Genomic DNA, 24,275 nt, shown 5'->3' with positions numbered 1-24,275 from the left:
ATAAATGATGTGTTATCGAACATAATGGTGTATGTCTTTAGGGGCACAGAAGTAAACCTAAGCTCATAAATTCTGGTCATGCTTTCCTCCAATTTTCCAAGAATGCCCGAGTTTGTTTTATTTTGAGTTGTAAATTTTGGCTGGCTGTCTCTTTCACAGGTTGCCTTCGAGGCGAGTCGAAAGAGGGGTTACCGAGGAAGCATCGCAGTGGATGATCTGAAGCTGATGGAGGGCCGCTGCCCTGCAGGTCGGTACCAAGGACTAATATTTATTACACTCACATTGTCAGTTTTATTGTTTTATGGTATTTTATGTTATTTGGTGTAACCGTGTGTCTCTTTGTAAAGTGTCTTCAGTTTAAGTTAGAGGCAGTGTACACTGATTGGTAATTACTCAAAATAGTTATTCGCATAAAAACTTACTGTAGTGGAGAGCTGTTGATAGTATAAAACATTGTGAGAAACGGCTCCCTCTGAAGTAACGTAGTTTTCGATAAAGAAGTGATTTTCCACGAATTTGATTTCGAGACCTCAGATTTATAATTATTTTGAGGTCTCAAAATCTGCATGCACACGACTTCGTGAAACTAGGGTGTTTTTTCTTTCATTATTATCTCGCAACTTCAACGACCAATTGAGCACAAATTTTCACAGGCTTGTTATACGGTAACAGAACTTTAAACTTGTCATAAGTAATAATCCTTATAGTTAGGATGAGTTTTGTGAAATCGACGGAGCCGGAGTCCGGGTCAATTCTGACTTCTAATTTTGATTGTTGACTGAGTAACCTTTTTTGAAATATTTTGTTCCTATGACAGAGGAACTAAAATGTGACTTTGAGTACCTGGACATCTGTCACTTTACCCAGGACCGTACGGATGACATGGATTGGATCCTTGGCAATGGGGGTACAGGAAGCTTCGGAACAGGGCCATCTAACGATCACACATATGGAAACAGCACGGGTAAGACTAGTCTTGGTTCCAAGACCATTGGTGTTGCGCTGTCACACACAACCAACGTTCCGATTATGCACACAGCAAAAACTGTACACGCTTGTAATGAACGAACGCTAGCGGGCGCTCTGTTTCTCTGATTTCCGGATCTCACCATGTCTGTGCTCACCAAGTGAGATCTAAATCAGAGAAACAGAGCGCCCGCTAGCGTTCGTTAATTACAAGCGTGTACAGTTTTTTCCGTGCATAGTGACCGCGCAACACCAATGGTCTTGGAACCAAGACTAGGGTAAGACCAACATGTATTTGTTTCGCAGTGGACACTATTGGTAATTACTCAAAAGAATTATTATCATAAAACCTTACTTGGTAACGAGTAATGGGTAGAGGTTGATAGTATAAAACATTGTAAGAAACGGCTCCCTCTGAAGTAACGTAATTTTCGAGAAAGAAGTAATTTTCCACGAATTTGATTTCGAGACCTCAGATATTGAATTTGAGGTCTCGAAATCAAACATCTGAAAGCACACAACTCCGTGTGACAAGGGTAATTTAATTTCTTTCATTATTATCTCACTATTTCGACGACCAAATGACCTCAAATTTGCACAGGTTTGTTATTCTATGCATATGTTGAGAATACACCCAAGTAGAAAGACTGGTCTTTGACAATTAACAATAGTGTCCAGAGTCTTTAAACTTATTTTAAAGTCTTTGATCGCGGAGTGACGTGTATACCCATAGCCATACGGGGACGGGTTATCACTTGGGTCAGACTCAAAGTGTCACAGCACAAATCAGTCATTAGGCCTACAGTTTGAGGTAAATGCAGAAAGAAAAAAGTGCCACCTGGCGTTCCCAAAATAACTACTGCCTTCTTAATACACTACAAATTATGTTTATCCTTTAGGTTTCTATATGTACATCGAGGCATCTTCCCCTACTGGTGTGGGTCACGTGGCGCGTCTTATCTCCCCTCCCTTCACAGAGACTCATGGCCACGCCCATTGCCTGATCTTCTGGTATCATATGTACGGTGATCACATTGACGCCCTCAACGTCCTGATTGCAAACACGACAACTGTGACCCAGCGTCAACTCATCTGGAGCCTTGCCGGCAACCGCGGGGATAAGTGGAGGGCGGCTGAAGTACATGTGTCTAGTGTTGTAGATTTTGTGGTAGGTGTTTTTTAGTGAGCAAACAATGACAAACAACTACAATAACACGACAATGACAGCGACAGTGACAATGACAACGACAGCAACGACGACAATGACAACAACAACAACGACAACGACAACGACAACGACGTTGACATCAACAACAATGAAAAAAGAAAAGAAACGGCATCAGCACTAGCAACAACAACAACAACAACAACAACAACAACAACAAAAACAACAACAGCAGCAGCAGCAGCAACTGTAGCGAGAGCAACAGAAACAGCAACAACTGTTTACACTAAAAAACAACAAAGCAACAACAACAAACCACAGCAACTACAGCAAAAGATCCAATAACAACAACAAATACCAAACACCAGCAACACCAACCCCCAACCAACCCCCCCCCCAAAAAAACAAAAAAAAAACGGACCACTATATTCAACAACACTGCTGACATCACATGGTACCTAATTGAAGTTATAAATTGTTACTACTTGTTAATTTTAGATTTATTTGACGTGATTTACAGATTATATTTGAAGCCTTCCGAGGTACGAGTTATGAGGGTGATATTGCAATAGATGACCTGTGGTTAAGCTGTACAGAAGGGTGTCCAGGGGAAGGTAAGCTAAGAGATGGAGATACTGTCCCGAACATGAAACCTTGATCCTTGATGAGCAAGACACTAAAACTCTATACATTTATTTCTTCTCTTCGCCCTTAAGTACAACTACATCAAGGGCAGAGGTGACTCTTGTGATTGATTTTGGTGAACTACATAATACTTGGCAGCACAGACTGCATTTTCACAAGGGAGCTTATTGAAATGAAAAAACGGCAGTAGTGACAATGCGCTATGTCCGTTAGTACTTACTATTTTGCTATTTTCAATAATAGTCTGATTATGGCGTGACCCAGGGCTGGACTTTCAGAAAGACTTCAGACTAGTCTTATCTCGAGTTAGGACGAGTTACTCCTAACTTAGGACTAGCCTTAAGTTTTTTAGTATCTCCTATAGGACTCAGTCCTAAGTTCTTTGTGAAATCGACCCCTGGTGTTTCAAATCAACCCGGGTTTATCTTCCACAGCTGGATTAAAGAATTTCTCTAGCATCTCGTGTGACTTTGAAGAGATTGAAATCTGTTACTGGCAACAAGACAGCACCGACGATTTTGATTGGGTGTGGCAGAATGGCGCGAGCCAACAATTGGCCAATACCGGACCGTCTGAGGATCACACAACAGGCAGCCAACTCGGTAAGGTATCTCGCAGAGTTTGCAGCGAGTAATTTTTGGGCAAGGGTCAAGCCAAGTCATAAATCGAAGATGAAAGTTACAAGTAAAAAAAAAAAAAAAAAAAAACCCAGTGACTCGAGTCTGACTCGGGTTCACGTCACATGAAAAAACAAGAGTAAGCAAATCTGCTCGCAGCTTGAAAGCAAACCTGGCTTCATGCTGTACGGTTTATTTGGCTTGAAAAGTGTAGATAATTTTTTTTTTTCTCACAACAGTTCTGTTTCAACAGCTGGTAAACTGAGAAGCTTCTTTGTTGAGAAAATAGAAATAGCTGTTGCAAACTGCTTACCAAGAACCAATGCAATGGCCTGACGTTTGGACACTAGCAAAGTCTTTCTCGACGGCTAAAATGACAACTTAACCAAGTTTCTCTGTTAAAGGCATGGTAGTTTTAGTCATAGACGGCGCCATTTTCTTTCAGGATTCTACATGTACATCATGGAGGACTACGTGTCGTCCCCTGGTGGCAAGGCCCGCTTATGGTCCCCTGAAGCTAAGGCTCAACCCAGAGCGTCGTGTCTAGAATTCTGGTATCACATGTATGGTCGTGACATCGAATCGCTGAGTGTATACATGCAGAAGACCAGCGATGCCGATTTGTCAAGCAATCCCGTGTGGACCAAGAGCGGAAACCAGCGAGATGTGTGGCACAGGGCAACCGTCGATTTACCAGTAACGGATTATGCGTTTAAGGTACCAGACTATACTTATGGAGAAAAATTATATACTTTTACGCTTAAAGTAATGGAAGGCACTAAAATCTAACCTCTACAGCGGTTCGGAACTTTTCGTGTGCTCTCGGAACATTCCGGCACGGTTCGCGACGATCCCCCACGCAGCAGGTTTGGGGAGTTGTTACATAAGAGTGGACTAACCACTAGGACCTGGTTGTTAATGATTTAATGTCTAAAAGATGCAAGTACTGCTTCAGACCTCTTTATTCAAGTACATTTGTAGCAGCAGGTTGGGGGAGTTGTTACATAAGAGTGGACTAACCACTGGGACCTGGTTGTTTATATTTTCATGTTTAAAAGATGCAAGCACTGCTTCAGACCTCTTTATTCAGGTACATTTGTAGCCGCAGGTTTGGGGAGTTGTTACATAAGAGTGGACTAACCACTGGGACCTGGTTGTTTATATTATTTTCATGTTTAAAGGATGCAAGCACTGCTTCAGACCTCTTTATTCAAGTACATTTGTAGCAGCAGGTTTGGGGAGTTGTTACATAAGAGTGGACTAACCACTAGGACCTGGTTGTTAATATTTTCATGTCTAAAAGATGCAAGCATATGCAAAATGACGTCATAAGGTCATTCTCGCTCTGGTATTCTCCGATGGGCCGAACCGCAGCTGTGGAGTTTAGTATTTAGTGCCTTCCTAAAGGAATGGGTGACTTTTGAGACGCCTGGTGGCAGCATACTTACCATGTCAATTAAGTTTGCTGCTAGAGTTCAAAAGTCTCCCATTACCATGAATATTGCTTTTTACGCATTTAGTTTTTGTACGATTTACTGTCACCCAAGAATAAGTGTAATTCTTAAAATTCCTCTTTTTTATTTTGTCAGTTCATCTTCGAAGGGACAAGAGGCCAGTCCTACAGAGACAATGTAGCAATTGATGACGTCATGTTTTACGAAGGAAAGAGCTGCCCTCCATGTGAGTATAAAAATCAACACTTGTGATAAAGGTATGAAGTAAACAATGACAACTGCTGCGTCCCGCATAGCCGATACATTATTGTGGTGATGTGTGTCTGAAATTCCAATAGCCAAACACACTTTCCCTTTCGATACAGACCCGCAATCCTCCAAAGAATTCCTTAATTTTGCAAGAACCAATAGACCGTACGGTGTAAATAAAAGCATGCCCGGAAAACGACTGTTTTTTCCGACCCCCGTGGGTAACAGGGCGATTGTTGAAGATTACGATCAGAATGATCTCCACAAAACGCCATGTTGGACGCATGGCATTTTTAAAGTTCGCGCGGTGTGCCATTTCTTCACGTACCAACTTTGTTTTCCTTGCTTGATTTTAAAATTTGCGCAGGATATCTCGGGCGCACACTGTACGATCTTCGTTGTGAAATATGCTGCATGAAGAGAATTTACGTCTAGAGCTCGAAGTAGTGCTTTGCTAGATCTTAACCTCTGTCTGAAGTGATCAAAAGCTTGTAAAGAATGTCAAAAAACAAGTCGGCTCAAGAACTGTAAGCTCAAAATTTCTTGTTATAAAGCGCTGGGACGTAACGTGACGAAGCTTTTGCCGTTGCCATTATGTATGTATTTCCTTCATTGACAGTTACAACGGACGCTCCAATTCCAACGACAACACCAACTCCAGTTTCCACAGCAGATTGTGATTTCGAAGACGCAAGTGATGGTCTCTGCGGGTACAGTCAGTCTATCTATGACGAGATGGATTGGTCATACGGTGTTGGGTCACCCATACCTACTGATCATACACTGGGTACAGCGGAAGGTAAAACTGCCTCATCATGAGGTTATAGTTCAAGTCATTTCAAGACATTTATTTCCATTCCAACAGAGAATCAAAATAACAACAACAAAGAACCGTATTGAGGAGAATTGGAAATGAGGGCAAAACCAGAAAAGCCAAAGCTTGTGGTAGGCATGCCCAGGCAAACCAAAACACATGGACGAACATATACATTACAAGGTGGACAAGTTGACCGGAATGATGTCACGAGTTGGCCATTTGAGGTTTGGACCCTTGGTATAAATGAGTTTTGGTTGAAATACTCGATATTATAATTTTGACATAACAACTGAATAGTGACAAGAAGAACCCAATTACGTCTATGTTACGCCTATGTTTTGTCAAAATTACGTCTAAGTTACGTCTATGTAACGCTGTTCAGTAGTTAATTCCAATTGCAGAGTATTTTTCCTGTGTGGACATAACCACTCCAGATTTTCGGCAATATCTCAAAGACGCTACCACCTTTTGAAACACTTACCAAACGTATACTATCCCTTAAAAAAAATGGCATTTCCCGACATGATTTTGTATTCCATTCAGGCCATTACCTTTACGTGGATAGCCGCTCCTACTACCTACGAAATGATGACAGGGCCGACCTCTACTCACCCCTACTCCAGAGCTCCACCCAACCCAGATGTCTTGAGTTCTACTATTACATGACCGGGTACAATGCGGATTTCTTGGTCATCTACTTCGCTCCGTGGGGAGAGAGTTTGTCAATCGATCCACAGTTTTCATTGTACGGTGATCAGGGAGCTGAGTGGAAAATGGCACAGGTTACGATTCCCCCAATGGACAGAAACTTCCAGGTATAATTAAAGATTCAGGGATTCAAATTCCCTTTAATCACAAAACGGGAAATTCATTTGCCGTTTCGGTTAATATTACATGGCCTGATTCTGGTCAAAAGAATACATTTATTTATATCTTATTTTGAAATGTTTTTCTCTGCGCGGATTTTGAAACATGGTGCTGCTTCAAACAAAAAGGTTGCCAAGGGCAATGCACAAATTACAAGCCATGGTTTCGAAAAGGGCCGACTATTTGACCAACGTCTGTTTTATGTCTTAGAAAAAAAAAAAACGTTTTAAAAACATGCAACGGGTGATAATTATTATCAAAGGGCAAGTATCCAATAGTTTAAAACAACGTTATATAATAATTGCATTAGAAACAAATTACTCATTGTCGCAACTTTTGTTGTTGATTTGGTTGTGTTTTGTTACAGGTTGTTTTCGAGGTAATGTTTGGATATTTCAGCGACATTGGTATTGATGACATCAAATACACAAGCGGCGTTTGTCAGAAGCGTAAGTTTCGGGCTAAATTGGCAGAGGAGATTTGACAACGTGCAAACCTTGCTTTCACAGAACACTGGGCTCGCGAGTTTCTCTCCGCATTTATACTAGAAATTGCAATCTATCATTATTATTTTTGTCGATGACTGACAATCTTTTACTTTGTATTTCGATAATAGGGCACAATTGACTCCCAACCCTCCCTTAGAAAATAAACAAATTATCTGTCACAAAACAAAAATACAATTTAATTTACATAGGCGTTAAAGAATGAAACGAATTATAAGTAATCCACTAATTATGAATCAGAAGAAATCTTCAAAATGTGCAATATGTTACTGAAATTTAAGAGAATATTTTTATGCAATTTAAAAACACATTATATGCTTAGTATTGTTTTAATCTCATTGTGTTATGGTTTACTGCTGATGGCTAATGACAATAAAATAAAATAAATAAATAATTAATAAAAACACAAATATATATAATATAATATATAAATACTCCCCCCCCCCTCCTTTACAGCGACTGCTACTCCGAGTCCATTAGACGGCCGATGTGATTTTGAGAATGGTATGGTTGCTTGCGGATACGAGAATGTCAAGTTCTACGATTTCAGCTGGCGGTCGAATAGCGGCCAAACAGCAACGCCAGGAACTGGGCCGAGTGTAGACCACACCACTGGAACCAAAGACGGTAAATAAATGTGTAGCGCCATCTTTCTAAAGACAGAAGGACAATCAATTCCCCCCCCCCCAAAAAAAAAGTCCCCACTTGAAAGCAGATCAGAAAAACAATTCACACCATGTTGCTGTTATAGTGATTTATGCACAATGGTTGAGATACTACTGTTTATAATTTGAAGTGAAGAAAGAAAGGAAACAAAATCAAATAAGAGGAGATTTAAAATATTTATTATTTTAAATGGTAACGCTAATATAAGAAAGAAGAATAAAAAAAACTGTTAAGAAAAGAAAACTAAATGATGAGATAACCTTACTAATATAAATGTAGAATCACTTTTCAGTGTAGTAACTATTTGGGAATTCTCTCGACCAAATTTGAACGTCCTACTCATCTTTATCAGTTTCTCTCTTTTAGAAGTTTATATCATTTTATATTGTTTGAATCTGTAAGAAAAACAACTTATTCTGATCGCTGTTTATAGGTAGTTACATGTACATCGAGTCATCCCTGCCGCAGAGACCAGACGACGTAGCTCGCATCGTCAGCCCGGAGTTATTCAACACACCAGGCAACCCAATGTGCATGGTATTCTACTACCACATGTTCGGCAGGAATGTAGGCAAGATCAAAGTGTACTGGCAGAATAAGTTACGGTTGGTAGAGCTCTCATCGCTGAGTGGAGACTCCGGTGATAGGTGGCAACCGGCTGCTGTCGATCTGACCCCGTTGGGAGACCGATTCCAGGTGGGTAAAGAGTTTGGGAAAGGGGTCTCTCTCTAGTTGAGATGTATATTTTGGCCCTTGGTCTCCTCCTCAAATTGCACCCCGCTTGAATCACTGGTACCGCTCCCACGGTGGGACCAACCACGGCCCGTCTTTCCAGTGCCGCTGCTTTGAGAAGAGGGGTGGGAAGGGGTTGCAATCCACGACGAGGGATCAGTGATTATGCAAAGGGATTACCAATTGAGCTCTTGCAGATTGGCGGCCAAGAAGTTTCAAGGGAGAGGAGTGTGGTTTTGGTTGAGGTTCACTGAGCAGACTTGGGTCAGAATTTGAAAACAATTATAGTTAAGTTTTTAAAAGTGCACACATCATGTAGCTTAACAAGGGTGGCGCCAGGGTATTGTAAAGGGGCAAGAAAGTGTTAAGTCTTGGCATTACAGCGAGGAGTCCAGGAGCCCACCTAAGGACCTGGTGGGGTACAGGGGAGAAATCTCGGGGCGGGGTTGAGGGGCGGATCCTCTGAAGCTTTTCGGTTTTAGGAATGAATATAATTCGCCGACGCCGACTGACAAGAATTGTTGCAGCAAATTACCGGCCAATCTATTTGTTTTACCTCGTGAACAGATCGTATTTGAAGGCGTGGTCGGTTACAGCGCAACTGGTGATATGGCCATAGACGACATCAGCGTCAGACGTGAACCCTGCCCGGGGTTCTCAAAAAGAGCCGAGGTTGACTTCGAGATGCCCGGGGAATTGAACGGGTTCCAGCAGTTTTCGCAGAACATGACACAATGGACGTGGTACGACTCCAGAACGCTCAACACATTCCCAGAAAAAGGTTGGTTTAAAACTACAATGCTCACCCTTGATAAAAACAAAAATTCAAGCTTTGGAGCGAAACATCCAAACTTGATCTTTTTCAAACCAGGGCCCAGTTTCATAAAGCTGCTTAAGCACAAAATTTTGCTTAAGCAAAAAATTCATTGCTTAGTAAAATCAGATTACCGGCCAAGACTCCACTCAATTGTTATGCTAAGTAAACAACAGCTAAATACTAGTCATAAGCAATTTTGGCCAGTAACATGTGTAAAATAAGCGAGCTATTTTCGTGCTTAAGCAAATTAGCAGCTCTATGAAATTGGCCCCATGGCTAAAGAACAGTTGTCGGTTTACTTGCTTTATTCTAAAACTTCCATGGCAGTTCTAACATATTACGCTCTTTTCCACCTGATTTCTTATGCCCTATAAAGGCAGTGTATACCTTTGGTAATTATTACTCCCAAAATCAAGGACCATAAAAACTTCAGAAGCATCGCAGATGTTGTAGTGTAGATAACACTTTTTGAGAAACTATTTATTTAAAAAGAAAGGAATTCACACAAATTTCACTCTGAGAAACAACGGATGTCGTCCTGCGTGGCGGAGATTGCCGCTCCAAATGTTCGGTGATATCTACAGTGTATATAAAAAGCCTGTAGCGAGTGAATACAATAGGTCTTTCGAACAATACTCTGTTCGTCTTCATCCAATGGTTTTTTTTTTTTACCGATCCTAATTTTTTTTACAAACTTGTACAAATTTGTATAAAATAGGCGACGGCTCTTTCATGTACATCGATGGACAATCATCAACACCAGGTTCAACTGCATCAATTCTCAGTCCTTTAATGGCGGGACACGCCACGGAACACTGTATTGACTTCGATTACGCACTGCTCAATGATGATACGGGAAAGCTGATGGTCACTGTGGTCCAGAAGAACGGACTGCCCCACGATCTGATCATTAGGGACGGGAGAAAATCGTGGACTCACGAGAGGAAAACGGTCACAAGGGCTGAAGTTGGAGAGGAGTTTATGGTAAGGTTATGACAAACACTTTTAACAATATCCATACAATAACCCTATGGCTGCCAGGTAAAGTGTCGTAATTTCACGGTGGAAGTTTTACAAACTACCCCTTCAATGCACAATTTGCAAAACTCCCACCGTGAAATTTACGATACTTTACCTGGCAGCTAGGGTCCCAGGTAAAGTGCCGTAAATTTCACGGATTTTTTTTTGTTTTTAACAGCATTTTTTTCCTTCTTTAGCCGTTCGATTGTTTTAATCCTATACAAATGCAGATGATTGTATACAATTAAAGTAAATGTGTAGGCATTTCTTTTCAATGGGAGACTTTGGAACGCTAGGTGGCAGCAGACTTAACAGGTAAATAGACCTTATCGCAAATACCAATGCGCAAGCGCAGACTGTTGAATGAGGTGCATTGTGGGATATATATGAATCAAATTTTGCTACCAGCTAGACCACAATGCATCTAATTCCAAGCTTTACGCGCGCGCCCCAGTATTTGCGAAAAGGTCTATGTCCATTGTTTACGTAGTTCTGAGCATGCGCACATTACCGAGAACAATGGATTTTACCTGGTAAGTCTGCTGCCACAAAGCGCACCAAAAGTCTCCCATTGATCGCGTTTTTGAGACATCGCCGAAAATCTGGAGCGGATAATCCCCGTTAGGGATATTCAGATTTTGGGGCATAAAGACCTATCTTTTTAGATATCCACATTACATTCGAAATGAAATCAAGGCTTCTAGCCAAAAGTTGTATTGTCATTATTTTTAAAGAGTGATTGCCAAACTTATACCTTCCTGTTAAACCGAACATCAACTATTATAATGTAAGTAATGCAAAACGTTTACATTACCGATGATAAGTTAAGCCGAATATCGATGATAATTTAGTCAAGCAAAACGTTTAAATTGGAGGGGTTTATGGCAAGGGTAAACTAAATTTCAACAGAGGGTAAAACGTTTAATTTAGAACAGTTTATGAACAATAGAGTATTGCACCTTTTTTTTTCCTTGACAGATTTTCTTCACAGGAAAAGTTGGTTTAAAAAGCACCGGTTACATAGCCGTTGACAATCTTCTTATTAGAGAAAAAGCATGTGATGCCCGTAAGTAATATAGTCTCATTTTTCTTATAAGTCAGTGAGTGGCGAGTGGCTACTTAAAACAAAATCAAACATTATGTTAACCTGATCAACGTTTTGGGGGCTTAATTTTGTTTTATACAAAAATAAAGAAACAAACAACCCAGCAAACAAACATAGCAACAGAACAGGGTTCCATGGTTATACAATGTGTACAAGAACGATATTTGAGGAAGATTTATCAATAAATTGTTTTCATTTGTGACCTTTGTTTCAAATAATTTGATGTCCAATTAAATGTCTTCACAATCATCTAATTAAGTTTGCTGATGTCAAATATAAATGTTCATCTTTCATGTGTGCATCATGTTCTTGTTCTGCCAGTATTTTTTATATATATATTGTGTTTAAACAAAGGACAACTGACTAGAGCGGTGACCTCCGGATTAACGTGCCTGCGCTCTACCAACTGAACTGTCCAGCCGGCCCTATCCCTATTAGTGAATATCTTTGCTCGGTTTTTGTTTTATTTTTTAAATAATGCTTCTTCAGTTTCCTAATGCCCGGAATTTGGCCCGGCTTAGCGTTTTATGTTTGCATCACACATTCATTTGTTCTAATGGTTGTTATTCTCTTTCCAATACCACTTTAGTTGCAACGCCCGGAACCCAGTCCGGATTTGCCTCCTCCGGAGGCTCCACCGCTACTGCCGTGATATTAGCCATTCTGTTGGTCCTGGTCGTAGCTCTGGCTGCTGCGGGCGGAGTCTACTACTACCGCCGCCGGGTGATGACCAAGTCCATCCCGTCGGTCCAATACCACAACAGGGAAACCGATGACAACAATGGTGTCGGCCAGAAGCCATCGCTCGGGAACGATCTCACTATAGACAACCCAAACTATGCTAATGCCGTTCTCCAAAGTAATGCTTAAAATTCCAAAGTCAAAATAAAAATGCCATTATCCAGAGATGCAAATTGTCTTATATTATTTGCATCAACTTGCTTTTTTTCTTTTAATCAGCAAAGAGTCTCATATCCAATCTAGGCTGGTGGATGGTAACAGAGGTGAAATATTATCCTGTCTCTTTTGAAGAAGATACTGCATATCCTTAAAAATAAAATATAAAACTTTTGCGCATGATAGGCAAGTTTCATCCCACTAGTCGTTTTTCAAGTCGTTCTAAATAGATAGGATATTCAATCTAATAGACTAATTGAGAAAATATTTGTTATAATGTTGATGTTGATTTATCTTTAAATTATGCAATAATTAACTTGTTTCTGTTTCTATAAGTCACTTTGCTTTATTACATAGTAATTTAAATATGTTATTCATTGCATAATCCATTTCAATTTACTGGCTTTTTTTCTCACTATTTTAGAGATGGTTACACTATGGGGTGCAATTTCACCCATAGCATTTCACAATCAACTGATATTGAGTTCTGTTTTTCATCACCAAAGCAAGAAGAAAGTTTACTAGTAGCAAAAGCTCACAAAAACTAAACCAGTAATGCACTTAAAACAATATGATTATTTTTGTTGTCATCAGTTTAGTTTGAAAAACTGATACAAGTTTATATTACATTTAATGTTCTGCACTCAAACACTACAAGTAAACTTTGCACAAAATAACAAATCTTGAAGAAATAGAGAATAAAGATGGTGACCATTTGGCCAGAACAACATACATAATGAAAGTGGTATAACCTTGTTTGGATATTGTTTTACTTTTAGAAGAGTCTGGACAGTGCTTGAATATTCACAATCGAGTATAGAAGTCTTGTTGGTAAATTGTTAATATAGTGCTCAAGGCATTAACTCCTACACACAGGGAAAATAATACGTGCGATTAACCCATGAATATGCACGTTTGGTATTACTCAAAACAAATATTAACTTAAAAACAGACTTGGTAATGAGCATTGGAGAGCTGTTGATAGTATAAAACATTGTGGGAAACGACTCCCTCTGAAGTAACGTAGTTTTTGAGGTAACTTCTCACTAAAAATTATAAAAGACTTCTAGCTAGAAGTCTTTTATTTCTATCTGAAAGCACACAAATTCGTCCAACAAGGGTGTTTTTTCTTTCATCATTTTCTCGCAACTTCGATGAACAATTGAGCCCACATGTTCACAGGTTTGTTATTTTATTCTTATGATGGGATACACCAAGTGAGAAGACTGGTCTTTGACAATTACCAAAGGTGCACAGTGCCTTTATCTCAACTGGTAATTTGGACACACAGATGTCAATGTGGACACAAAGGTCTGGAACAAGGATCTCAATTTTAGGTGTCATTAAATAGATCGCAGTTCAGCCTTTTGGTAATCCCTGGAAAACCAGGACTCCTAGAAACTTTTGGGAACATACTCAACTACTCTGCCCAGTAACCTGTTCTTGTAAGTGGCAATATAACGCGAATAAAGATGAAACATTAATTGATAAATAACCTGTAAAACTCTGTTAATTACACCATGTCAATTTAACAAATTTAATATCGAAGAAAACAAAAATTACAATCACAGTGGTTTGTGATTCCATGATGATTACATGATTTGTTGCTTGAATTATATTCCAACGATAAACAACGATAATAATAACTGTACAAAAAGAACATTGTCAAAAATACTGTGTGACAACAGTTCATCGAGATCCCTCAATCAATACCCAAATCAATGAAACTGGAAAGAGTGGATTCCTCAGAGGTTACTGTGAGGGGACATGCAACTTGGTAAATGTATTAATACATAAAATGGAGTCTGTAATACAAACAGAATTATGTACACCATTTCTTGCAGTGTTCTATGACACTCGAAGAGTGAAACCTGAGCCTAATTTCACGTCTCTGCTTACCGCTGAAACTCTGCACCATGCTCTGCTTACTGTGCAAGCGCAAAACTTCTCCAAGAGCTGTGTAAGTGAAGAGTGCCTAATATCGTTGAGTAGGCATGCGCACATGCAAAACTCCCCTCTAACCCGTGAAATACGCTTGATGTAAGCGCGTAATTTCCTTCTCCCAAAAGCGCCGACTACTTGCTTAAGGTAAGCAGAGTCATGAAATTTGGCCCAGCTGAATAGCAGTGATGTTTCCAGGGCCCAATTTCATAGAGCTGCTAAGCACAACAATTTGCTTAGCGTGAACATTTCTTCCTTGATAAAAACAGGATTACCAACCAAATTTCCATGTGATTTTCAGGATAAGCAAACAACAGCCGAATACGCAAGAAAGCAGTATGCAAAAAAATGGAAACTTGGTTGGTAATCCTGTTTTTATCAAGGAATAAATGTCATGCTAAACAAATTTTTGTTTTATATTTATTTGTGCTTAGCAGCTCTATGAAATTGGGCCCAAATGAGGTAGGGGATCCCCATAGCCTTCCTCCTGATCAGAACCTTTGCTCACTGGTCCCAAAATGAGATCAGGATTGTACACAAACGAATGTATCCCAAACAATGACTTTGCACCCCCCTCCCCAATTAATATACCTGGTTACGCCACTGCTGATCAGGGTCAAATTTTGTAGAGCTGAAAGTCGAAAAATATTTAAGCAATATTTTCTGAAATTGGGCCCAGCAAGAAGTTACAGGTCTTCAAGAAAGGTGGGCAAAAGCACAAACAACTTATTGAAGGAACAACATCAGCAACACTAAATAAGTATAACAAACATTAACATTGAACAGTCTGAATACATAAATAATAATGTTGCAGGATCACCCCCTCAGTGGCTTCCTTTGACGCTGTAATACATCTCCAGGGGTCGGGTCAACCGCCAGTATTTATCCTGAACTTGCTCCAAGGTCATTGATCCAGAAAGAATCTGGTGATGAGAAAATAAAAATATGAAGAAAGAAAATATACAAAAATTGTCAGGAAACCTTCATAACCACCACATACCTTGAACTTTGCTCTAGAGTACGTGGGCACAGCCATTTACCTCATGTAAGGGGCACTTCTATGAGGCAAATGTCAATATATATTGGAACGTTGCAATGGGCACCATGGCAAAAGCATAGGGCACCACAGCAATTGCTGTGTGCCAAGGGTTATTTTGAGGCCAATTTCAGGCCTGGAGTTTCACCTTTGAAAGGGCAAGACCATTTGCATTTTGCAAAGAGTACTAAATCCTAAAATCAAGTGACCTCCGTGGCCTGCGTTTAATTTGAGGCTGGTTTAACTTACCGAGTATTGGCCTGGAGTGGATGCAATGCTGATGTCAAACTCCATAGGGCCTTCTGGATCTCGCCGTCCGCTCTCTGGAAAAATAACAAAAAATATCTTTATTTCTGTCAAAATTAATTATGATATTCAATTCAAAAGTAAGTGTTTTCTGTTGTTGTGTGTATCACTAGTTTCAATTTGTTTACTTCATTACACCATGGAGGTACAACAGTGCTATTCATGCCAATAACAGCATGAACATGTGAGAGATGTGAGAGGAAAACCCCACAGGAGTAACCCACGTATTTAGGTATGGACTGAAAACCCCAATCCATGTGCAAGGCTCCGGTCTGTGGTGATTTTCCGAACCGAGATCCTCGGAGGTGAAAGCCAAGGAAAGAAACCACTGAGCCAACCTGATCCCAAATGGGGGACTTTTGGGCACTTAGTGGTAGCAGACTTACCAGGTAAATTCATTGTTCTCTGTAATGTGCGCATGCTCAGAACAATGTAATCAATGGAATTATACACAGTAAAGGCCAGGTTATAGTCGGTTGCAGGATGGTCGCGCGATTGAAATCTTGATGCGCGATCATAAAACAACACAGTTTGTAGGCCTCAGCGATGACTATTAACTGTGTTTATTTAGGATCGCGCGTCAAGGTTTCCGTCGCGCGATGGTCTCGCGACCGACTAAAAACCGGCCCTTAGTCTGCTGTCACCTAGCGTTCCAAAGTCTGCCACTGTGTTTTCATTTCATGATTCTAGTCTCTTCTCATTTTGATTCTGGGGCCGATTTGACAAAGAGCAAAAATTGGTCATAACTGCAAATCAGTCGTGGTTGCTTAGTAAAGTGTGATGTCACAATGCAAATCACTATGGTGATACTGAAAATTTGTCTTACGATGGATTTTATTGGTTTGTGAAAACGAGCCCTGGTCTTGTAAATAAAATCAAAAGTCTTGTGGATTGTCCTCCCAAAATCATGCCCCGTGTTCATAATACACATGTTGTGTAAATATACTCTGATTGCGATTATGAATTGCACAGGGAGGTTTTTCAGAAGGCTTACCTCTTGCATCCAGCGCGATACGCATAGAGAGATATTTGCCAAGGTGGTCAATGGTGGCAACGGCTGACGTCTTCAAGTACCTCATGGAATCTGATCTCAAGGCTTGGTGTTCGTGTAATGGGTGTGGCTTGAAGACAAGCTCTATCTCCTGGAAGAAGCACAGGATAGGTAGATAAAGAAAGATAGATAAAATGGTTTATAGGTGATATCAAGAGCACAGTAGAAATTGTAAAATGTATCTTGCTGATTTGTGTTTCGTTTTGTCGACCCAAAGTCAATTAGTATTTCTTGAGTGGAAATGCCCTCTCCTGAAAACATGTATACAAGGCTGCATGAGATTTTGGTCACTGTGGTCTTGAACAAGAACAAACACAAAAATTTTGCATCTCCTAAAATAACACTTAAGTTACGCTTGAGTACAGTCTGATACAGTCAATGTTTGATACAATGTTTTTGCACAGAGCATTTTTCTTTTGAGACAGGTTTTTGCACAATTGAGAAACAGTGTTTTTGCGCTAATGCGACAAAAACGTATTTGACTCATCATACATGCTAATATATAAGAATAACACAGAGTACTGTTAGTGCGCCGAATCCACCCAATTAAGGTGCACAAGGGTAAACCCTCACACAGTAGAAAGAGGAAATTCAGACAGATTTAAAAAGAAATAGTAAATAAACATCAATATTGTTCTTTAGTCTTAAAGGGAAGGTGTAGTTGTCAAAGACCAGTTATCATCAGTTTTGGTTTGAGTAAAATACCAAACGCGAACCTTCCCTTTAAGTAAGTTTCCCAACTAATCTTAAAAGTTTCAACACTAGAAATAATATTACATACGTTATTGTGAGAATCCGCCATGTCGGCATTACTACTGTCAGTTACTTGTTCCAGGGCTTCAGTACTCGACTCGTCTGACGTTCGTAATCTCTTACAGGTTTCAACGTCACCAAGTTCACCAATTTCTGGTTCCGGTTCAGGTTCTGGCTCAAGGTCGGCGACCCCGTCAACAACCCCATCAACGACCCCGTCGATGACCTCGTCGACGATCCCACCACCACAGATGGCATCGGTGGCCTCCATGTCTTCATTTACTTGGTTGTGTTTCCTCTACGATAAGATCAATAATCAATTGCAAATCAATAATCAATTGCAAATCAATAATCAATTGCAAATCAATAATCAATTGCAAATCAATAATCAATTGCAAATCAATAATCAATGGAGCTCCAATACATAAGAAGAAAAAAAACCGAGTTATTTTGGTAGGTTAGTTGAATTATAAACTTATATATTTTAGGTGGTCCAATATTTATTATAGTTACATAGGCCTATACTTATCATTTTAAGCTACACATACTCACAATAAAAAAATAAAATAAAGTTATAGTAGTATTAATTTTCTATGCAAGTGGAAGTGGAACTTGTTATCAATCAAAAAACAATCTGTCAACAATACTAATACAGATTTTAACAGATATCAGTCTTTAGATTGTTTATAAATAATAATATGCAATCAATTAATGTATGCAATCAATTATACATAAGTATTCAATAAGTATCAACCAAATCGTATAAAAATGTTCCATCAAATATGAATCAACAATGAGTACATGCCAATAAGGAAGCAGTGAAACTAAAAGTGTTCAAATCAAAATCACTGTGCATGTATACTTCCAGTACTTGATGGTAACAGGTGGCAATCAATGAAATCAGTGAAATCAGTCAATATACGATCAAGTTCAACATCCAACCAATCATACAATCAAAATAATTGGTCATTGTACAATAAATTCACATCGTCAATCAGTCAGTTAATATAAAACAAATGCACATTATCAATCAATCAATAAGTAAAATCAGTAAATATCAAAAGTAGAGCACATCACCAATCAATCAATAAATAGAATCTGTAAATATACAATAAATGCACATTATCAATCAATCAATAAGTTCAATCAGTAAATATAAAATGAATGCACATCAAAAATCAATCAATGAATAAAATCAGTAAGTATACAATAAATTCACATTATCAATCAATCAATAAGTTCAATCAGTAAATATACAATAACTGCACATCACAATCAATAAAATCAGTGAATCATTACTACATCAAACATACAACACAATCAGTCAATATAAATTAACAATAAAGTCATCACAAATCAAAGGAAAATCATGTCAATCAACTGATCACAAATGGGTAAATCGATGTTCAATCAATAAAAATGATCATAATCAATGCAATAAATCAATCTATCACTTTCACAGATATTTGTGAAGATGCCATTTAAGTGCAATTTTTGTTGATGGTTCAAATCCCGCTCCAGTAAATTTGTCTCTGTTCAACCCCAAATCAGGTGAGAGACTCGCAAATTTTTGTCTACCTTCATGAGGACTCTATCTATGGGAAAAAGAGTGCATCACAAAACTGAGCTTCTGAATTTGACCTTGGGGCCCCTCTTTGACTGAAAATTGTAAATTGCTTATTGGTTCTCTTACCACTCTCTGTGCTCTGTTCATGGCCTGTATTTTCAGTCCTTCCTCTATGCTATTACTCAATGCATTGGTATTGTGATGTCCCGTCAACTTCGCCAACACTCGCTCCTAAAAAGAAAACATTTGGCAAGAGTCAGTCATCTTTGCAGGCCTTGAACTTTGCTCTTGAAGGTGCAGAACGGTTTTCATCTGGTTAGGGGCATCTCTGGCCCTTTTCGAAACCACGTCTTCGGCTTTGGATTCGGCTTGAGGCTCCATTCTCTCGTCAGAAGCCCCTTAGTGCTATTATACCCAAAGCACGCACAATTGTCAAAACAACCGGCGGAGCCAAGCTAGCCTGAGCCAAACAAAAAGCTAAATCCAGTCGTTTCGAAAAGGGCCTCTATGAGGAAAATGTCAACTTGTACAGAAATCTTGCAAAAGGCACCACGGCGAAAGCACAGGGCATCACAACAATTGCTGTGGGTGCTGTGTGTTATTTTGAGGCCCGTCTTTGAATTCTTGCAAGCTGTAAAAAAAAGGCATGAATTTTCACCCACTATGGCAGGTTGTCTCGGTAGCTTCCTTCCGTACCTTTTGAATCCCGGACTGGAATCTTAGCAAACATTTTGGGTTTTCAATCCCATTGCGTGAGTTTCCCACTAGTTGGGTTTTTACTCCAATATCGAAAACCGCCATTACTTCAACATCTCCTCTACAAGGGATATATCTTCAGACCTACAGGGCCCATTTTCATATAATAATAATAAATGAACATTTATAAAGCACCTTATGCAACATCTCAAAGCGCTTTACACAAATATAAAAATCAGCAACATAAAAATACAAAGAGAAAACACTCAATACAATAAGCAAAAAATATTCCAATAACAAATCAATATGAATTTAAAAAGAGTTGATTAAAGCAGAGAATGATGATAACAATATTCTGCTAAGCTAAAAAAATGCAGTGATAACCACCAAAGTCATTAGGGGAATCAATGGGCGCGTTCAATTAGCTTCCTTGTGTTGACCCCGCAGTGCTCATTCGTGTGAGCCCCGTACAAGAGCTAATCGAACAATCACTCGCCCTTTCGTGGTGACGTCGTGCACCTCGGGCCAGCCCAAAGTGACCCTTTCCAGAAGCAGGGCACTTGGGACTGACCCGGATGAGCCTCTGGAATGACGTCAAAGCTATTCGAATGTACCGGGGGCAGACTGGGGTCGACCTGGGGAAGCTAATCGAATGCACCTAATGATAGTAAAAAATGGGCCATGTTCCTACCTGGTGTGCCTCATACTCGTCTCTGCTGGGGTAGATCTTTGAAATTAAAGCGTCAAAGTTAGGGTCTGGACGAAGTGATCGTTTTGACACCAGCTTCTTCCGGCAAGTTGGGCATTCTTTGTTCCTGTAGGTCAAATTATTCAACAATGACAGCATTTAATAACGTATAATGAATAGGCACAATACTTAAATAGTCAGGTTGGTGTAGTGGTATATTTCCTAACCTTCCACGTGTAAGACCCAGAATCATGCCAGGGGCATTACACAAATTGGGTTTTAAGTCCCTACCTGACTGCGTGGGTTTTCCCTGGAATAATTCTCTGGAATTTTTCTTCCATATCTAAAAGTAAAACTTCCTTCCTTGTCTTCTCTCCATTGGGTTCCTTTGGATTCGATTGAGTTCTTACACAATCTGAGAAGCATTTTGCGCCAACGCTTTTCAGATTTAAATTGTGGGGCATAACAACTGCGATCTTTTTACATAACCACATTACTTTGAAGTGCTTTCAAATTATCAAATGCTGCTGACAGCAGCTGCTGTAAGCTTCTAACCAAAGGTTTTTATTGCCATCAATTTTGAGCGTGATTACCAAACGTATACCAAACGTGGCGTGTCGTGACCTAGCGGTTAAGAGCACCGGATTCAAGCTCAAAGGTATACCAAACGTGGCATGTCGTGGCCTAGCGGTTAAGAACACCGGATTCAAGCTCAAAGGTATACCAAACGTGGCATGTCGTGGCCTAGCGGTTAAGAACACCGGATTCAAGCTCAAAGGTATACCAAACGTGGCATGTCGTGGCCTAGCGGTTAAGAGCACCGGATTCAAGCTCAAAGGTATACCAAACGTGGCATGTCGTGGCCTAGCGGTTAAGAACACCGGATTCAAGCTCAAAGGTATACCAAACGTGGCATGTCGTGGCCTAGCGGTTAAGAACACCGGATTCAAGCTCAAAGGTATACCAAACGTGGCATGTCGTGGCCTAGCGGTTAAGAACACCGGATTCAAGCTCAAAGGTATACCAAACGTGGCATGTCGTGGCCTAGCGGTTAAGAACACCGGATTCAAGCTCAAAGGTATACCAAACGTGGCATGTCGTGGCCTAGCGGTTAAGAACACCGGATTCAAGCTCAAAGGTATACCAAACGTGGCATGTCGTGGCCGAGCGGTTAAGAACACCGGACTCAAGCTCTTGTGTTTGATCAGCAGAGTGTGGGTTCGAAGTCCCGGTCGTGACACTTGTGTCCTTAAGCAAGACACTTAACCCATGATTACTCCGTTAAGTTGGGGAGGTAGTCCTTTCTGCTCTACCAGCCAGGGTTTTGATGGATTATACCCAAGCCAACATCCGTATTGACTGTAAAGGGGGTAACCCTGTTTCAGCCCCAGGAGTACATAGCAATCGCCCCTGGCAAAAATTAGTTGTAGCCCACACCTTGAAGTGGCCATCAGGCCTTGTGTGTCTGGTGACTTGCATAACAAAAAAAATAATACCTTTTAAGTGGCCAACACAGATGAGCTTTTGTTACTTACCCACTTCTAAGAGCAGTGATGATGCACTCTTGACAGAACCGATGCAGACATTCCTTGGTCGTGTACGTATTCTTTAACATGTCCAGACATATCGGGCACATGAGCTCACTGTGAAGACTACGGGGGGAGACTGCTATTTCTGTGTCATCTGTAATTGCCTCTTGAGGCGTACGATGAAGCTCATAAAGGCTGAGCTCTGAAAATGGAGAAGAGAAATTATCGTCAAGTCAATGCATCTCCTACAATACAATAGCATTTACGATACACGCGAGTTTAAAAGTGTCAAGACAATGTATGGATTGCTTTAAAATTATTGTCATTTTGGCAACAGAGAGCGCAGGATAGAGCGAAGTGGAGAATTGGTGAAGAGGCTTTTCCTGCCGAGTGAAGGCTAGACGACTATACGTTTTAGGGGTACCGTACGAGGCTTGTACTTACCCCATGTTTTGCTTGGCTGAGAGTTACTTGTCTGCAATGCAATAAAATCACACAATAAGAGATGGTTAATAACTACATGTATACAATTATTTTGTGCATCCGGGATAAAAAATATGATTCGGATTTCCCCTTACACTGATGTGTATAAAAGCACTGTATTCTCACTAACTTTCTGAGTTCTGTAAAGAGATCCACAGGCTAATTACTCGGGTGTGATTCGAACAATCGCTGCGGTCCGTGCTGCAGTACACAGCGCACAGGCAAGATTCAACAGAACATGGTGTTCATCCTTATATCTCGAACCACCTCCACCATGCTTAAACGAACATTATCATGATTTAGAACTTCACCCGCACTTCTCATGCTGGGCATAGCAGGAGATAGTTGCGATAACGTAACCTTCCTTCCACCTGCTCTACAAGCTAGATAACTCCACAAACAGACTTGCTCTCATATCTATCAGCTAGATTTATAATGTATTTGTACCATAACAGTTGTTACAAATAAATATTGTTCTTCTTCAACTTATATTCACGTGTTGTACACCAGTTCATTGGTGTCATCAAAACCTATATAAATTAACCAGGGAAGTGGAGTGTTATACCACGTCCTTTTCCTGCGTCCTTTTCCAGCCTTCCGGAGGAGGGTACCTGTTATCGCAACTAAGTGTGAGATTGAAAGGTCTGTAAATATAAGTATTAGTTTTTATGCCTAGTTAAATGTGTTATAACTGGTAATCCATGGCTTAATCCATCATGTCCCACCCAGCCGGGCCATGCCATAGCCAAGGCCATGCCTATCTAAACTAGGCGAAATACCAACAGGATTTTTTAGGTTGCTTCATGATCATCCGAACGATCATCCAACTATACGATATAATTGAAGCCTGGTTCATAATTCCTGCAAATGCAATGCGAATTTTGGAGTGAATTTGACGTCACAACTCTGTTTTCGCTGCGAATAGTCACAAGAGTTGAGCTGTCTGCGAATTATTCGCTGGGAATTATTCGCAGGAAGTATATCAACCCGGCTGGTTCATACTTCCTGCGAATGCGGTACGAATGTTGACGTAACAAATTCGGATGAAATTCGTAATGAGTTGAGCTGAGTTCAACTCACTTGCGAATATCGCTGCGAAAGGAGGGTTGTGATGTCAAATTTACGTCAAGTTCGCTTCGCGTTCGAATTCGCAGGAAGTAGTAAGTACAGAAGTATGATTGAACCGGGCTTTAGTCGGATAATTCGTTGGGATGTGCCAGCTGTCGAGTTCAGACGGAACAATGATATTCAGTGCCAGGAGGAGCTGGAAAACCTCAATTTTCTGAGGAGCGTCCACTTAATTTTCCCCGCACCACCACACCACAGTGTGTTCCCAGCTAGCTTACCCCCACCACTGTCGTTGGGAGAAGGGAAATATGCAATTTTCTGCTCTCCTCGGCATCACTCACCCAATTAAAAATTTTAGTTTTGCAAATTAACTGAACTCCAAATAAAAAATACCACACCTAATTTTGATACTAACTTATTCTTAACGATCACTACTTGCTTATAAAGCTGTTAAAATGAACCATACCTGATTTGCGTGAGTAACAGCCATGTTGAAATTTTCGGACACAGAGCTTCCTTCTTCTTGTCCAGTTTCTATTTTTTTCACGACGATAATTATTTTGCAAAAAAAAACATGGTTGGTCCTCGGAAACAGCGCCACCTCGTGGTTGGTTGGACAATCAACCTTGGTCTG

The 24,275-nt window shown here is 40.2% G+C and overlaps 2 protein-coding genes across 2 annotated transcripts in view; one reads left to right on the top strand and one right to left on the bottom strand.

Annotated features, from left to right (window-relative positions):
* The window catches only part of LOC139941377 (MAM and LDL-receptor class A domain-containing protein 2-like), a 21,180-nt gene extending 7,915 nt beyond the window's left edge, over positions 1 to 13,265 (top strand). Inside the window, exons 7-22 of the mRNA XM_071937841.1 lie at positions 160 to 247; positions 818 to 964; positions 1,866 to 2,134; positions 2,652 to 2,745; positions 3,211 to 3,378; positions 3,839 to 4,110; positions 4,983 to 5,073; positions 5,716 to 5,895; positions 6,457 to 6,728; positions 7,148 to 7,229; positions 7,743 to 7,913; positions 8,386 to 8,648; positions 9,252 to 9,465; positions 10,220 to 10,485; positions 11,500 to 11,587; positions 12,216 to 13,265. Of these exons, the coding sequence (XP_071793942.1) occupies positions 160 to 247; positions 818 to 964; positions 1,866 to 2,134; positions 2,652 to 2,745; positions 3,211 to 3,378; positions 3,839 to 4,110; positions 4,983 to 5,073; positions 5,716 to 5,895; positions 6,457 to 6,728; positions 7,148 to 7,229; positions 7,743 to 7,913; positions 8,386 to 8,648; positions 9,252 to 9,465; positions 10,220 to 10,485; positions 11,500 to 11,587; positions 12,216 to 12,496 (2,946 nt within the window). The 3' untranslated portion in view covers positions 12,497 to 13,265. The remainder of the gene's footprint in view (positions 1 to 159; positions 248 to 817; positions 965 to 1,865; positions 2,135 to 2,651; positions 2,746 to 3,210; positions 3,379 to 3,838; positions 4,111 to 4,982; positions 5,074 to 5,715; positions 5,896 to 6,456; positions 6,729 to 7,147; positions 7,230 to 7,742; positions 7,914 to 8,385; positions 8,649 to 9,251; positions 9,466 to 10,219; positions 10,486 to 11,499; positions 11,588 to 12,215) is intronic.
* Positions 12,499 to 24,275, bottom strand: LOC139941380 (E3 ubiquitin-protein ligase RING2-like). The gene is made up of 9 exons (XM_071937845.1): positions 24,108 to 24,275; positions 22,535 to 22,565; positions 22,097 to 22,292; positions 20,565 to 20,688; positions 19,304 to 19,408; positions 17,639 to 17,908; positions 16,801 to 16,948; positions 15,750 to 15,823; positions 12,499 to 15,387 (listed from the first exon to the last, which is right to left on the bottom strand). The coding sequence occupies exons 1-9, from the start codon at positions 24,129 to 24,131 to the stop codon at positions 15,289 to 15,291; spliced, it is 1,071 nt and encodes a 356-aa protein (XP_071793946.1). The 5' UTR covers positions 24,132 to 24,275; the 3' UTR covers positions 12,499 to 15,288.

This window comes from Asterias amurensis, chromosome 9, assembly GCF_032118995.1.
Source record: "Asterias amurensis chromosome 9, ASM3211899v1".
Classification (NCBI taxonomy): Eukaryota; Metazoa; Echinodermata; class Asteroidea; order Forcipulatida; family Asteriidae; genus Asterias; species Asterias amurensis.
This window is presented reverse-complemented; position numbering and strand designations above follow the sequence as displayed.